This window comes from Phyllostomus discolor, chromosome 8, assembly GCF_004126475.2.
Source record: "Phyllostomus discolor isolate MPI-MPIP mPhyDis1 chromosome 8, mPhyDis1.pri.v3, whole genome shotgun sequence".
In the NCBI taxonomy this organism is placed as follows: domain Eukaryota; kingdom Metazoa; phylum Chordata; class Mammalia; order Chiroptera; family Phyllostomidae; genus Phyllostomus; species Phyllostomus discolor.
Genome location: NC_040910.2, coordinates 26,581,720 through 26,599,828, shown reverse-complemented (window position 1 = coordinate 26,599,828; position 18,109 = coordinate 26,581,720). Strand labels below are relative to the sequence as shown.

The following is an 18,109-nucleotide window of genomic DNA, read 5'->3' as shown; positions in this document are numbered from 1 at the left end:
AATGATGTAAAAGCAATATGCATTCAGTAGCAAGTGTACTTAGAATTTTGAATTTTGATCTTTTCCAGGGTGGCAATATGCCATGTGGTACCCACATGTGATGGTGGGCAGTGGCAATGAGCAGCTGCTCCCAGTTAGCCACGAGAGTAAACAACCAATACTCAGCTGTGTACTGTGTTGCCATCTCATGTTTTGTGTTTACACACTTCATCATGTCTACAAAACATCCATCTGTGTCTCCTGCTTCTGGTGAGAAGAGGCAGGCAATTACTGTATACAATGAATGCTCCTTCTCCCCATATGATATGGATTGAAAAATGTATACATCTGTAGGTTCAGAGCACAGTGCTAAGTGATGCTCACCTGAACCAATGCTTTCTTGATTAAAAAAAAAAAAACATCAATTAGGTACACAGTCAAGAAGTAACAGCAAAGCTGACAATTATCCAAGAGCTACATAGCCAAGTGAACGACCACTTTGTAGACAGCAAGGACAATGAACACTTTGCTAGAGAAAGCTGAAATCATATGGCTAAGACGTGTAAAATCAGACTGTGAGTTTCTGGTAAATTACATTCAACATATGTAACACCAAGTATATATCCCGTAACAGCACATTTGAGCTTCATTTTCTTCATCTGCAAAATGAGAACAAAGACTTAAATCTTGCCTAAGAATGGATGTTGGGAGGGCCAAATGAGTGACTAATTTAAGGTTGCTTAGAAAGGTCAGACTTTTGGACGTTAGAAATAAAACTCAGAGATTAGGTTAGATGCCAGTAGTCTAGGTAAATGATGAGTTTACAGAAACTGTAGTTTGCCCTCTTTGGTCCAAGAAGGTCATTTGTTCTATTATTTGTTGTTTATTTTTGTTGTTAATATTGGTTACAAGGTGACCCTAAAGGATTCGAGGTCATGGAAAGGGCTTTTTTCTCCTGTACCAACACTGTCCTTACCTGACCCCCTGCTCTCATTGTCTGTAGTCCCCTAAAAGGGGAGACGACATTTCTTCTGCTCAAAAGCCTTCCCAGTGCCCACAGGGAAAGGTGCTGTGACGTGCCTACACGTCGGGTCAGGATACCTCTTCCCGTCCCCTCCTCTCCTGCGTTCCGCTGTCCCGCTATCCCTATCTCCCCGGGACGGGGCTCCACTGTCCCCGCGGCCGTCCTGGCCGCAGTTTCGGACACCCGGCAGCGGCGCGCCACAGCGCAGGCTCCGCGACCGGAGCAGGCGCGTCAGCGGAGCTCGGCGGTGGCGCGGCCGGGGGGACGCAGCTGCCCCTGCTCTGCGCCCGCCGCACCCCCAGCAGCCACCGCCGTCTGGGGCCTGTGCCGCCTCGTCCTGCCCTGGCGGCTGCAGGCGGGGGCGCCTGGGGTACGTGTCCGGGGCTCGACTAAGGAGGGAAGGGCTGGGGAGGACGGAGGTGGGCGGTTGCCTGCGGACCGGAATAAATGCCTCAGCGGAAAGACAGGGTCAAGGCTGGGGTGCTGGGGGCACGAGGAGCACTGCGGCGTGCAGGGAAAGGGGGCGAGCACGACCCTGAGCGGGGACAGGGGCGCAGGGTAGTTGCAGCCGGGTCACCGATGCGGTGGCATCTGCAGATGCTCTCGGGATGGAGGGCTGCAAAGGGCCGGGGATGATTAAAAACCGCAAATTTGGCGGGGAGAGCTCCTGGCGTTGTTTGTGAAGATCCTTCAGTCATTGCAGCTGTCCCCTCTGAAAGGTCGGCGGTGAAGACAGCATGGTGTTGAATTTCTTTCTGCCCCTTCAAACTGTTTGGACCGCCCTTGTATTTTCTCGGGGAAGGGTGCGAAGGTGGGAGAAGTACCTGCTGCTGTGGGCAAAGGTATCTGGAGGCAGTTGCCACCGTAAGATGGGGGAAGGGAGCGTCCAATGCTGTAAATTGACAGAAGAGAGCCTTCTGCTATTGCTGTTGGCCTGATAAGCAGCTCCTGTTTTCTTCATTATAAAGGACCTGGCTTGCTTTAGGGTGTAAACATAAGTGTGAGAAAATCATTCCTGGAGAAAAGGAGATGTAAATCATGACATAAAGGAAGCAAATTCATAAGGGTCAGATGGGCATTAAGTTACTGTTGTGAGATATGATAGGTCCCTCTCTCTGCAGAAAACAATGAAGGAGAAACAATTTATGGTTTGAAAATGAAGGATACAGAAGAGGTTTAAATATTCCAGGATTAGCGGAGGTTTAAAGTTTTTTTTTCTCTCTTTCTGTTTTTGATGCATCAGATTCTAAGAAGAATATAATTTTCATTTCAGCATGGAAAATGTTATTAAAATATGGCTAAGAAGATTATTTGGAAGAGTCTGATCATACTTGCTATTTTATTTTATATAATGTTACTAGAATTTCTGGAGTAAGAAATCATCTTATGATAATCAACATTAGTATCAAGCAAGTAGGAAAGACAAAAAGCTCATTTAAATCTATATTCATCTTTTTGGGGGTAAAAAATAACTTACAGATTTATTGTGTATAAATAAAAACACAATGAATTTAGAGTGTGAAACTCTTTCATGCTAATTTTTTATTTTACCTGTCAATTTTTAATACTTAAAATTATCTTCCCTTTATTTAGTTTTATTGTTCATGGAAAATACACATGCAAAATTGAAACTATAAAAATTTTAAAACAAAAATTAGTCTAAATGTGATAGCATGAGATAACCATTTTATCACTGTGTTAAACATCCTTCCAGATATCTTTCTAAACATAGATCAATATACCATGCAAATCAATATCAACTTACAATTTTATGTAATTCTAGAGTCCAGCATATCACATGGTTATCTTTTATACCTCATTAGGTTTTTCTTTCCTACCATTATTTAAACTAACTTTTACTGCTAAATCATCACAAAACATATAGTAAAGTATAGCCACATAGGAATGAGCAATGAGGATTTGATGTACAGATGTCCATTGGGTAGTAAAAATCACATTTCTTAAAGAGTCTTATAGTTAAAGATTTGCTTCATAAATGTAAATGTTTTCTTGTTTTTTTCTTGTAGATCCATCTCCTGAAATTTAACGTTTCAAGATGAAGTTTTTATTGGCGATTGCCTTTTTTATTTTAATTTCCTTGTGGGTTGAAGAAGCCTATTCTAAAGAGAAGTCCTCAAAGAAGGGGAAGGGGAAAAAGAAGCAGTATCTATGCCCATCGTACGTTCTTCAAGTCTTATATTCTCATATGGAGAAATGTTATTGCATTTTTATTCAAGTAAGGTGGCTTATTGAAACATATATCAGCAGAGCTTTTCATATCAGAATATGCACTTATTTGTTTCATAGGTAGGAGGTGATAGACTGAAGGGAGGTTTAGAATGTGAAAGCTAACTCCCAGTGTTAAAGGTAAAGTTTTATAAAGTTTTGTCTATGCCCGAGCTTATACATTTTTATACATCTTTTATAACAGGAGAAAAAATGTTACTACCTTCTTTTACCCTAAATGTGCAACTTTAATTGGATACTGAGATTGCATGTTCTGAATATGTACCATTTCAGAAGCTGGTGTTTAAAAAAATATTTGTTAAAGAAATGAGATAGCTAAACTATGATTTTAAAGTCTATATAGTTTACACTGATGGATGGAATAAGAAAATTCACATGGTGGACTAGAAAATTAGAATATTTCTAAAAAAAATGCCATTAAGTTTGAACTTACATGTAAAAATAAAGTCTAAATCCAAATCAACAACCCTGGGTGGGACAGCAAAAAAAAGTTTTGAAGTTTGTACTCTTTTTTTTTTAAATGAGAAAGGTTAATATAACTGCTGAGTAACAGCAAATAATGTCCAATAGAGCAGTTGAACAGCACATTAATAATGTCCACAAAATATAATGTGCTTTTTAGGTGATCATGCAACATATCCAGTGATGTGTGATAAAAATTATTGTGCTGTTGCAGGTCATTTTTAAATTAAGATTTCTTAAATGCCATGTTGATCCCAGGTAATATTATCTCAGCAGCACCATCATTTAAATGTAGATTATTATAGTTTTTAAAGTGTTCTATAATAGATGCTAAGGTACATTTTGGGAAACATATTTTGTAAAGGATATTACAATTGGTATTTTGGAGTATGTGAGTATGTGAGACTAATAGTCTAGAGACAGCATCATGAGCCACATCAAGTCCTGCATTACTAGGCTCTCTATTAGGAAATACCTCCTGATTTTCAGCTTTAATAGGCCTGCTTATTCCAGTGCTACCAGTCTGGTGTCTGGTCCAGATATCTGGGTGTGTGATGGGATAGCCCTCCGTCATATTCAAGTGCCTCTCCTTGGCCATCTGGCCAACTGGATAGGAAGTGTCTGATAGGGTGAGGCTCAATAATAACCATCATTTGAAATGATTACTATTCTTCACTGTTAGAGTTTCTGTGACACAACCAGGAGATTAACATTTTAGGGAACTGGAAATTTTCAGGCCTTACTCTTCCCAAGCGAAAGGGCACATTCTCATGTTTTAGATAGTCTCTAGATTAACCTTTTATTTGAGGAGTGTTGACATATTGACAAACTGTTGTGTATGTCTTGTAGTCATGGTGATTCTGTGTGTGGGGTCAAGCCATCTTTGATCAATTTTTTTATAGGGGGAAGCTTATAAGGCTCTGGTCTCCTTCCTCATGCTCCATTAAACATCATAAATCAAAGAGTTCTGAACATGGCATCAGCAAGCCTCATAACCACCATATATCTCACAAGAGTCTTTGAAGACATTATACCCCTTTACAGAATTACATTATTAAAAATGCCTTATATATAAACTGCCTGTATATATGTATCCTGTCTATAGTTAAGACAGATTTTTAAAGTTAATCCAGTAGATAAAGAGTGAAATAATAAAGGTCCTGTTTTGGTAAATATGGAAGTCTTCATGTGGAAGGTCCTACATATACCTGGTAGGCCTTACCACAGTATTTTAGATATGTAATTAATTACAATTTTATCTTTGAAATTTCCTACTATATTTTAAAATTTTGTCTATTTTTTATAATTATGAGACTAGATAAATCTTAGTAGTTACCATGGTGATACTGCCAAAACTCTGACTTACAAAAAGTAGATGTACCTTAGAGAATTAGATACACATTTTTTGGTTTGAGCATTTCATTAAGGATTTTGATTTTATTAATGCTGAATTGTGAACTTAAGAAGACTAGAGTTTTCTATGGCTATGATTGGATCTATTACATTAAGTTTCTTTGAACATCCAGTTTGAGAGTCTCACTCAGGTCTAATAAGGTTCTGTGAAAGGGTGTGCAAAGTATTTGTATCTTAAAGGGTAATACAGCTTGCCCAGCTGGTGTTAAGTTGATTAAGCAAAAAATATCTTGACTAGGAGGAATATTTAATATTACAAAACTCAGAAATTAGGTACCAACTATCATAAAACTTCTCAATATGGTGAAATTCTTATCCAGTGACACTTTGATTTATTTGAACTTAATTTTTAAAGTAGTTTATGAAGCAACAGCATTGTGTAAACATATGTGTTGTATTTTTTGAGTGTGGCAAACTTGAGAAAAATGTCTCACTTTACTGTCCTAACAATATTTCCTTCAAAAAGTGGATATAAAGGAAAAACGTTTTAAAATATAGAAGAAATAAAGGACTTGGAGTCCTTAATATTTTAGGGTATAATTTTGGTATTGAGCTTGAATCATATCATAAACTTTTCCTGGGTCTTTACTATTTTTTAAATACATTGTTTTGAGATGTTATCAAATCATAAATATATGCTACTACTCATTATTTTTTGGTATTTAAATGAAACAACAGTACCACATTGATAAACTACCTGATCGATTTGCTTTCAGAAATTTTAAGAAATTTGATATATACTAATAAATAAAAAATAAACTTTAAATTAGAAAAAATATTTCAGATTAAGTCTTTGGACACGGCTTTCTATCTTGCACCTTAATCTGACATTCACCTTAATCTATTGGTCTTTCCTCTGATTTTTTATACATTCTGCCTGAGTGGTTTTGTCCAAATCTGTGGCTGTAACTACCATTTAGTCACTGTTAACTTCTACATTTCTATGTCCAGCACAGACCTCTCTGAACAATGCCACAGCTTAGATCCAACAGTTCTACCTGGCTATCTCATCTTGACCTCAGATTCAACTCAAAATGGTGAAACCCGAGTTCATAAATCCTCCCACCCCTCCCAATACAGTGTTTTCTTTTCCAGTAAATCATAGCATCACTCTTTTTGCTATTGGAGCAGAATCCTGGGGATCACCTTAGACTTTCTCTTTCTATCTTAGCTTTTCAAATTCAGTAGTTCCCAAGACTTCTCAATCCAGAGTCTTGCCTGTCATTGGAATTTGTCTTTCGTTTTCATTTCCATGAGGACACTGCTTTATTTACTCCTCCTCATCCTGTTTACTGAACTCTTTGTCTCCCTGCTTCTTCTCTTCCTCCATCAATTCATATTCCACACTGACCCTAGAGTGTGTTTTCTAAATTTTCAATATAGTCAAATCATTCTAATGCTTAGAGTCCTTGAAGGGACTCCATATTACTCTAAGTAAGGTCTTGATTTCTTGGCCACACCCACAGTTCTTGCTGAACCGGCCTCTGACACCTCCAGCACTACCTTTCCATCCCAGCCCCCACCTCAACCCGACCCACACATGAGTCAAGTCTCACACACACTTGCTCTTTCATACCTCTGGAAGTATTCTCTCCTTAACTGAGAATGCCAGTGTTCTCCTTCTATCTTTAGTTAACTTCCACCTCTGCAGTCCTGTCCAAGTCTATGGCTAAAAATATCAGTATGTATTGTCGATCCCTTCATCTTTGTCTGGCCCAGACCTTTCTTAAGAGCATCACACCCATACATTTAACATTTTCATCTTCCTTTTAATGACCTCAAACTCAACTCAAACCCTGTTATCTCCTTTGGGAAACTTCCAAATTCTGATAATCTCATTTAGATAAACATACTCTGTGCCTCCATGGTACCTTAATTGCCTATTGTGTTTATAATAGTCTATGGTAAGCATCAGTTGTAATCGCCTGCTTTCCCCTCTAGATTGAAAGCTTGAGACCAGTGTCTCCGTGACTCAAGCACTAAAGATCAACATAACACACACACAGTATAAAAATTTGTTTAAACAGTGAATAAAAAGAGCTTTGACTCTTATAAGTTGTTATATCTGGATTGGTTAAGGTACCTGAAAATAACTTATATAATCCCTATGGATGATATTTGGAAATATGGTCTCAATATTAAAATTAGATGAGTTAACAACTGGGTAATTAGTGGGATATCTTCAACCTGGGTGATGTTTCCTGGTGAAATTTTGGCCTTATGTGTGTTCAACATTTTATCGATGACTAAAATAAGAGTGTGCATAGGAAACAATCATCAAAACCGAGGATAGTATATACACCCATATATTAAGAAATGAATTTTCTGAATCATAGGGTATATTAAACTTTAGAAGATAATAGGCATTTTCCAACTCTACTGTCATCATTTATGTGTGAGAGTTCCAGTTGCTTCACATCCTTGTCATAACTTGGTGTCATCAGCAGTCATTTTAAATTTAGTCATTAGGTATAGGTATAAGATATTACATTGTGATTTTAATTTGCATTTCCCTGATGATTACTATTGCTGAGCACCTTTTCATATGTATATTGGACTTTTAGTTATAACTCTCCTCAAAAGTGCTCACTATATACTGCAAATCTCTTTCCAGTTTTTGTTATATATTTTTACTTTCTTAACAGTGTCTTTTGATGAACTAAAGTACTTATTTTTAATGAAGTCTGAGTCTGACTTATTTAGTAATCTTTTTAAATGTTTTTGTGTTTTATTTAAGAAATATTTCTCTACTCCATGGTCATGAAGATAATCTGCTTTTTTTCCCCTAGACACTTTACTGTCTTATGTTTCACATTTAATTCTGTAATCCATGTCAATTTATTTATTTGTTTGTTTGTTTATATTTATTTTTTGTATATGATGTGGGATAGGGTTGGGACTCATTTTGAAAAGCAGCACACTATTTGGAGGTCATACCTGACTAAATTGCAGTCGCACCTTTATTGTAAATCAGTTGCTTGGTTCTCCGTTCTGTCCCACGGGTCTATTACTGCTCACCTTGTGTCAGCAACACACTTTCCTATGACTATAGCAGAACGCCTACATGTCCTCTAGCTTTGTTCTTCAGTACTACCTTGGTCATTCTAAGTCCTCTGCATTTCCATAGGAGTTTTAGAATCAGCTGCTCTATTTGCATACATGTAGACACAAGATGTTGGGATTTTTATTGACACAGTTTTGTTAGCCTAAAAATAAGACACCAAAGTGAGAGGCATCATTGTTTATTTGAGGTCACAAACATGTGATTCTGGGGCACAGATGCAGGCAGAATCCCAAGTTGTGTCCTGATGGCAGAGGAAATGACTTTTTGTGAGACAATGATTGTGTGAATAGAGGAAAGAAATTCCCATCGGTGTTAAACTGAGTTACTCCTTAGCTATCCATGACTGGTTACTGATTCTAGCTTCAGAGGAAATGTTCATAATTAACAGTTTTTGTGGTTAGGATATCTGCTTTCCTGTTAGTTTTACAAATAATTGTTTATCAGACCATGTTGCTTTGGCCCAGTGCAAAGGTTATTTCTCCTGCTTCAAAGATTCCAAATCTTCAAGGAGGAAGACTTGTAAGCACTTCCTCTGGAATGGCTGCCCTCACTCTAGTTTATAATGGTTCCACTTATGTCAACTGTTCAATAGTACATGCCAAGATACTATTATGTCAATAGTATAGACTCAATGTTGTTTCTAATTTGTATTCAAACATGAAATTAAAAAGTAAACCAAACAATCACATATGGGGAAAAAGACAAAGCAAACAAACTAATCAGGAGTGACGATATTTACCATGACACTGGAATAACCACCTTTTCATAAATATGGCTAGACCTGGACAATGGCCGTTTAAAACCACATCAAATACAAACCATAGCACTGCATGGTATTCTTTAAGGAATGGAAACTAGGGACTTTCTCATTCCTGCCCTGTGGCCAATCACTCCATGAACCAGGGACTGAGCTCCATTGGCAGCGATTGTTTCTCTGTGTGTGTGTGTGTGTGTGTGTGTGTGTTTGTTTTTTTTTTGTTTGTTTGTTTTTTGCTGGTATTTTCCCACAGCCTAAAAAAAGGTGTCTGGGTCTGTTAGGAACCTGTTAAATATTTGTTGAATGACTCACTAAATATTTGTTGAATATTATAGGTGTGGTATATTCAGAATGTGTAGTTCTACCTAAGCATGAGTTTTGTGCAAGAAAAATAATTTTAAATCTTGAAATTTTACATTCAAAAAGAACATTTCCCCCCCGAGAAACAATGCTAACAAAATACAGGTGATAGGTGATATTAATCATGTCATTAATCATTTGGCAAATACCAGATATGATATCATAATACCTTTAAAAATAAATTTCAAAATTAGTCACATTATTTTTGGTTGCCTTTAAGGTTCTGAATTGTTTTAAAATGTGGTACAGCATATTTCTTTTTTTATCTTTTAGGTGCTCATGTGAGAACTCTTACATTTTGGCAGACATACAAAACACAATGTTCTGGGTTGGTAGCTTGAAACTTTTAAGGAGGACACTGAGCTGTCTGACTCAGTTTTCCACTAGGGCACGTGATCCTGCGTCTATTGCCATCTCCCTCTGTTCCTTCTCCTCCTTAGAGGGAAGGAGTTCTCGCCCAGCCAAGGCTACTTTTTTTCACCCCTCCTTTAGATCTCATTGACTCCTACTTTGGGGGAGGGGAGAATCTGAAACTGGGATTAATTTTCTCTCACAAATGAATCCTTTGCAATGCACTCGGTTGTACACTATAAACTCCTATGAAGAAAGATGCACCATGCCTCTGGAAACTACATCTATCTCTAGTCACTCTTGAATCTTTTTCCAGAGCATGTGTAATCAAACTTAACTTTTTCAAGGTGGGGGTTTAAAATAGATTTCATTAACTGTTAAAGTTGAAGTTTTTAGGAGCTCTATCTAATGACAGTTTAACCTGCTGGCATTTCCTTTTTATCTCTTCATGTGCCAGGATCTCCTCAGAAGAAAGCCAAGAAATTACATTTTACTTCCAAATAATAGCTGTGCAAGTAGTTCAAGGAAACATCTATTGGGTTCAGCCCCTCCCAAAAAAGCAAACTTATTTAATTGTTTTTTTTATTTATTTATTTTTAGAGAAGGAAGGGAGGGAGAAAGAGAGAGAGAGAAACATCAATGTGCGGTTGCTGGGGGTCATGGCCTGCAACCCAGGCATGTACCCTGACTGGGAATCAAACCTGCGACGCTTTGGTTTGCAGCCTGCGCTCAATCCACTGAGCTACGCCAGCCAGGGACAATTTTTTTTTTAAATTAAGAACTAGTTTTGTGGTGTGAATACTTGACATGAGACCTGCCTGTGTAACCGAGTTTTCAGTGCATGTCACACCGTTGCTTTCTGTAGGCGCGGTGCTGTGCAGCAGACCTCTAGGCCTCACTGTCTTTGCATAACTGAAACTTCACCTGTTAATGACCAGCTCCTCACATCCTCCTTACTCCCGCCAACCACCGTTGGATTCTCTGCTTCTATGGGTTTGACTACTTTAGATGCCTCAGAGAAGTAGAATAATGCTATATTTGTGCTTCTGTGAACTGATTTAGTTCACTTGGCATAATGCTCTCACAGTTCATCCAAGTTGTTGCAGGTGGCAGGATTTCCTTTTTAAGGGTAAATACTATTCCATGTATGAATATACCACATTTTTAAAAAAGCCATTCATCTGTCAATGGGCATTTAGGTTGTTTTCACACACAGGTGGCTATTGCAAATTCGGTGCCCTTGGGTGTGCAGAGACAGGGAGGAACTGGGGTTTGCAGCCCAACTGCTATGCATTGACGGGGCAGTCTTGGAGCTATTGTGAACTCTGCTAGTTCCAACAACTGCTTGGTCCTCTGTAGTTCACAGTGGACTGGCATGTACTGCGTCCCATCACTGCTCCAAAACAGGAGAGACAGAACCCACTCTCTAGAGCAGCATCCAGAAAAGCTGGGGTGTTAGATGTGGATGAAACTTCTCCTCAGGGTGAAGCAGGGAGCTGAGGATGTCCTCCGGATGCTATTGAGTTGTGCTGATCTGGGGTTGGAGATTATGCTGAGTGTCTCCACTTTCCCTACAGGTTTCACTGCACCTGGTTGGGTGTAGAAGCCTCTCACCTAGTTTCTGCATTTCTGACAAAGAGAATGGACCTGGACATTGCTGTTGAGTTAGTGTGTCCATGGGGGAAAGGAGGGTCCAGAGTTTCCTATTCCATGTTGTTGAAGTCACTGCTGGTCAAACTTTTCAATAGATGTACTTTCTTGTTCCATATCCTTTCCTACTACTCAGTATTCTTTCTACTCCCATCCGACTTCTGTCTTTCAATCAGGTGAAAAACAGCTCTCCTTTATGCTAAATCCCACAGAGAGTTTTCAGTCCTCACCTCAACCTCTCTGTGACATTTGGTCGTTAACCAACCTTTGCATAACATTCTTTTTTCTTGAGTTCTGTTGACACACACTTTTGGATTTCCTCCTACTTCTTGGGCTAGTTCATTCTTTGTCTTAATTGTTGGCTTATTTTTTCCCTCCCATCTGCTCCTGTTTTAATTCCATGTGCTTTCCTCACTGTAAATTCTCTTTGCTGGCAAGTGACTGTCTAACCACTAGAATCTTCTGAGGAGCTTTTAAAATTCTGATGCCTGAGCTTCATGCCAAACTAATTAAACCTGGAGGGAGGCAGGGAGTGGAGCTTGGCATCAGAAGTTTGCAGAACATCTTAGGTGAATTCAGTGAACAGCCAGAGCTGAGAATCACTAGACAAATTCATCTGAACCCACAGTTTCAAACACCACTTTTATATCAGAATAACCAACACCTGTGTTGGATTTTTTTAATACATAACCAGCACATGGGCCTGAGCATGGCATGTGTTAAAGCTTAAGAACTTTCTTAAAGGACTTCAGGAATAACTAATGTAAAAGAGAAACGTAGCATACTGACAGTTGCATAAGTTTTATTCTTTAAAGAATCTTATTTACTTGATGTTGTAGATAGAGTTCTAAGACAGACTCTGACATGAAGATCTACATGCAGAGAGCGATTGTTTTTGGAACATCTATGTGGGCAAGGAAAGCAGGGTGAAACACAGGAATGATATGGCTGCACCTGAAGCATCCATCAGTGGGTGCCCGAGGAAGCCCTGGAGCTAGGGTGCCCTCTGAGTCATCTCTATTTGTAGAAAGTGCTTGGGGTCCCCTTATATGCCCAATAACAAAGTTTCTGGACATGGGTTGCCTCCAAGTCAAGACCCCTTCTTTGAGCTGAATGCTACTCCAGAAGAGACCCAGCTCAGACCCAGCTCAGACCCCTAAGCAGCCAGCATTCCTGGCAACAGCCTCAGTTCTGAAGGGACCATCTGGGGCAGGCAGCACCACAGCATCCGCAACAGGTAGAGCCAGGTTACCAACTGAATGGGATCTGAGGGGTCCCCTCATTTAAACCTTTGATTTAAAGGTGAGGACACCGAGACTCAAAGAGGGTAAGTGATTTACCCAATGTCATGTGGGAATCTCGCAGTCTGTCTGGGGATAGAACACCAACCAGTCTGTTGACAAGCATTTCTTCAATTATACCCACATTTAACTTTATGACGTGTGTTAGTGTTGGTTTATCTTATTACCATTCCTATTAGACCAGAAGATAAACATTTTATATCTGTGCTACGTATGGAAAATTGAGAAGCGGTAAGTACTATTCCAGCCGCAGTTAGAGCGGAGTTAGAGGTACTGCTGTGGATTTTCATCTGCTGGACCAGGTTGTAATACTATTTCTGCATGGTATGGAAAGGAATTGAACAGTAGACATTTGGTTTGGATTGAGACTTAATTCCTTAGGTCATCAGATTTGTATCAAATTAACAAACCGATGAAAAGTAGTGAGAATGTATAGTGTTTTACACTGTTGGAGAAACACACCGTATAAATAGAAGGTACTTATAGTATTCATAGGACAAGTAATGTCACATGTGATATGAAGTTAAAAAAAGATCATAGCCTTTAATGAGATTTGGAAATTGCTATTATCTAAACTCCAGCATCTCTCCAAATAGATGTTTCTACTTTGTGAAAAACATTTTTCTTTGAGCCATGGATGATGTAATTGCATAATTGAAGTTAGACAAGATTTGAAAATGTTTCTACAGGATCCAAAAGTTCCTTAAGCCCAACAGGGGCGGGGGATAAATAAAATGAATGTTGTGGAACACTGTTTTTAATTATGATTCTTGGCCTATAATAACATAACAGACTTTGCCACACACATACACATATACCCATAAACACATTCTTTTCAAATAAATATAAACAAATTAAACTCAACGAATCATGTAAAAGGTATCACTCACCGTATTTATAAACCTTCTGTTCATAATTTAATGTATAAAAACAGAATGGAAAAATGGAGAGACTATCAAGAGAGGCAGTAATAAATGATAGGAAAATATAAAACACATAACCCCCTCAATTATCTGGATTAATAAATAACCACTGACTTAGTTTGTTACCAGAATATATAAAATATTTGTCCTTATATGACTAGTTATCTGTCTGATTACCTAGAAGAGTATTTTCACTACATTAAAAACCTCTGGGCTCTGCCTGTTCCTCTCCCCTTCCCCTCCAGTCCCTCATAACCACTGACTGATCTTTTTACTGTCTCTATAGTTTTGCATTTTCGAGAATGCCATGTATCTGGAATCATATAGTATGTAGTCTTTTCAGATTGTCTTCTTTCACTTGGTGATATGCATTTCTGTTTCACCATAGCTTTTCATGGCTTGCTAGCACATTCATTTTCACGCTGAATAATCTTCCATCGTCTGGATGCACCACGGTTTACTTATCCATTCATCTACTGAAGCACATCTTGTTTACTTCTAGGTTTTGGCAATCACAAATAAATCTGTTACAAACATTTCTGTGCAGGTTTGTGTGTGTGTGTGTGTGTGTGTGTGTGTGCATGTGAACATTGTTTTCATCTCCTTTGGGTAAATACCAAGGAGCAAGATTGCTGGATGAGATGGTAAGAATATGTGTAGTTTTGTAAGAAACCACCAAGTGGTCTTTCAAAGTGGCTGTACCATTTTGCATTCCCACCAGCAATGAATGAGAGCACCTGTGGCCCTTCATTTTCATTTGTACATGTTGTCAGTATTCTGGACTGTGGGCATTTTAATAGGCCTGTAGTAGTTTATTATTGTTAAGTTGCATTTCTGTGGTGACCTATAACTTGGAACATTTTTTCATGTGTTTATTTACCATCTGTTCATCTTTGGTGAGGGGGTCTCTTACGATCTTCGGCTATTTGTTCTTTTCTTTTTCTTAAATATACTTTTTTTATTTTAGCACAATTTTAGATTTATGGAAAAATTGCCCAAAGAGTACACAATTCACAAATACCCTGCATTTTGTTTCCCCTATTATTAACATCTTATATTTGTATGGTACATGTTTTACAATTAAAAAACCAATGTTGACACCTTGTCATTAACTGAAGTCCATACGTTATTCAGATTTCCTTAGTTTTTACTCAGTGTCCTTCTATCTTTCTGTTCCAGAACCCTGTTCAGGACTTACTACTTATGTTGGTCTTTATGCTCCCCAGGCTCCTCTTGGCTGTGACAGTGTCTCAGCCTTCCCTTGTTTCTCATGACTGTGACAGCTTTGAGGTATACTGGCTGGGTACTTTGTGAAACATCACTCAGGTGGGATTTGTCTGATGGTTTTCTTATAATTAGAATGGGGGCATGCATTTTGGAGAAGCATATATCTATGGATTTTATTTTATGGTTGATAATATAACCTAATACTACTTTATGTTATTTCCCAAATCATTTCAAATTTGGCCATGGGAACTCTTTCAGTTGGCTTCTTTGTCCCTTTGTCATATTTTCATCTTGTTTTTTTTTTCCACTCCTCTTAGCTTACTTTTGTCACTACAAGGTACCTGACTTTTTTTTTTTTAATTGTCTTTTAGGCAAGGATACCCGCGTTTGTTTGCATGAAGGAGTTAGCTTGTGGTGCACAGGTCCAGGAACCCTCAGCACTGCAGACTTTGCCTGTACTTTTTGGGGGAAGAACATAGCTTTTATCAGATTCTGAGTGGTGTCTATAACCTAAAAAGGAGGTAAAGAATCACTGCCCCAGAGTACAGGGGAGAAATAACACAACCCATATATTTTACATATGTTTACCTTGCTCGCTCCTCGCTGCTTAGGGCTTGCTTCGTTCAGTTCATGTCCGGCTGAAAGCTTTGCAGGTCCCACGCCCCGTTCTCTCCTGTGGACATATCCATACTGCATTCAGGCTGGAGAAGGCCTTTGACCATTGTTGTAGCATTTATAGCTCTTAAGAAAAAATAATCCCACAATCCCTTTCGAGTCAGATTCCTGGTGGAGGGAGGAGATTAGGGCACTATACTCACACAGACCAGTTCTGAAGTGGAGCTGTGCAGCGCGGTCACTAAAGGGTCATGTAAAAATATGAACGTTCTACATGGAAAATTGAGCTTTCCCCTTTGGAAAGAAATTTCTGGATTTTTCCTTTAGCACTGGAAAACATTACATCATACAGCTATACAGCCTGATACATTCCTTGCATAACTTTGCATATTAGTAATGACTTTGGTTCAAGTTTAGGCAAGTGAACAAAAGAAGACTGGTTGTAAAAAGGCTTTTGATATAAAACATTATTTTCTCTAGTCATTTGATCACATTGCCTGAGTAGAGTAAGTTATTTTCTTAAATTAATATCACATTTCCATGAAATAAATCCTGTTTTGTAATAATATCATAATTGTTGATAGATTTCTTGAAATAAAATGGCATAATCAGATGGATGAAACATTGGACTGAGATTCAGAATATAAAGACTTTAATAGTGAAAGGCATTGAAATCATTTAACTCTTCTTATTCCTGCTTACTTTGTATGAATAATACTGGTATTTTTCTAAATTATAAGATGATATCAAGTGCACATATAGGAAAATATGCTACATGCAAATTGCTTTGAGTCTTTGGAAGAAAGTGGCATAGTTATTTAGGCTCTTTAAGTATTTTTTTTAATCTGTAGAGATGACTTTAAAATTATTTTAGTATTCACTAAGCTAAAAACATGATTTTAAGGTGGGAAAAGATCCTTAAATTCATGAATATAAAGTACATGGAATTTTACTTGAATTTTAAAATATCTGTAAAATGCTAATATAAGGAAGGGTGAACTGTTGCTTAAATATTTGTATCAGCATTACCTGCATCAGAGATATGAAAAGACATGGACACAAATAGGAATAAAAGGGCCTACAGCATATTTGATATGCTTTCTTTTTTATTTCAGGAGATTTTTGTCTGTCAACATTGAGTTTTTGTTAACTATTTATTTATTTATTTGGCTTTGGGAGAAATACAAGCATTTGGAGATGTTTAGAGGGAAGAGTGATACTGATAAGGTGTAAAAAGGGCAATTTTTTTTTCTAAAATCAGTGAAACTGGTAGAACTTAATTGTAATGTAACATATATTATTGTCCTAAAGTAATAAAAAGCAATATATAGATGCATGGCAGTAAGAAGACAGGTGGTATTTCATTTCCATTACAGCAGGTGTATTGTCCAATGAGAATTAGGAACCTAGATCAGGTTTCATTCTTGACTTTACCACTTTCGAAAACTGTCTTAACCTTACGGTGCCTTCATTTCTGCATATACCATGCACGTGAGTGCTCCATCTACTCACCTACTGCTCACTTTTCTACCCCTCTGGCTTTTCTCTTTCACTTCACTGAAAAATAGCTCTCTGGGTAGCTAATATCTCTCTTATGTAACCGAGCAAGTGTTTGTAATTATCAAGTGAAAGACTGTAATGGACAAGATGGTTGGTTCTCCAGTATCTATTTCATACCAGACTATCACCTGAGCCAACCGTGATTGTTTCTTCCTCCTGGCCAGTGATTGGTCAGCAATGTCCAATGCTGGAAGGCTTCTGAGAGGCAAAAAACAAGTCCTTTCTCCTGAAAGGACACCACAGGAAGAAATCTCTTTTTCATCTGGAAATGATGAATGTAACTGCTACTGCTGTGAGGCACACAGCAATCCTGAGCATGAAGTCTACTTAAAGACCTGGCAGATGGAAATGCTTGAACTGATGTGATTTTGATACTGTGTAAGCTGTACAGGGGGTTACAAAAATGTAGAAGCCATGATTTCCTCAAGAAGCATACCATCTGTATCCAGTCCTGTTGGTTATATACACGTGGATAAGAAAAGAAGCTTCAGAGTATTGCCAATGTATATTTATCAGTTTGTCTTCACTACAGTAAGGCTGGATGATTGAGGCTAGATTTTAGAGAGTCAATATTGAAGGATGGGCTGGGATTAGATGAGAACAATAAAGAGTGGAAGTTATAGTATTCCAAGAAGGGGGATTTATTCTGAAGCAATGAATGGAGGAAAGACAAAATTTGGTAATGAGTTAGAACAGCTAAAAATAGGTTTGATTGACACAGCTTACAGCTTATAGCCAGGCCTAGTAAATAAACTGGAAAGAGGAAGATTAACAGGAGTAAAAGTATTCAAACATTAATTTTTAATCTTACACAAGGGCACCACAGCACAAAAAGTGGATACCCAAAAAGTAGTGGGATTTGAGAGCTTATATATCATCTTAATAGGTGGAGAGGAGGAGGAATGTAGACTAGTTAAGGGAGAATATATACATGCACACACACATGCATATATACTATACACACATACATATGTGTATACATGTATTGCATGTATCCATACACCTATATCTGCATGTGTGTGTGCACACATATACATATGTGTGTGCTTATGTGCACACATGTATATATGTGTTTATGTGTGTGTGCATGTATATGTATACAGAATAGATGAATGAGCTATTAGAAAAGAGACAGGAGGTGTGATAGTTTATGACAAAGTTTATCTGGTGTGATGT

General features: G+C 38.1%; 1 protein-coding gene across 2 annotated transcripts in view; it reads left to right on the top strand.

Moving 5' to 3' along the window:
- Positions 1 to 1,157: 1,157 nt before the first annotated feature.
- Positions 1,158 to 18,109, top strand: part of GLRB (glycine receptor beta) — a 52,938-nt gene continuing 35,986 nt past the window's right edge. Inside the window, exons 1-2 of one of the 2 annotated variants that reach the window (XM_036031970.1) lie at positions 1,158 to 1,373; positions 3,031 to 3,181. In XM_036031970.1, coding sequence (XP_035887863.1) covers positions 3,060 to 3,181 — 122 coding nt within the window. In that variant the 5' untranslated portion in view covers positions 1,158 to 1,373; positions 3,031 to 3,059. The remainder of the gene's footprint in view (positions 1,374 to 3,030; positions 3,182 to 18,109) is intronic. The other variant, XM_028520958.2, reaches the window with a different exon arrangement.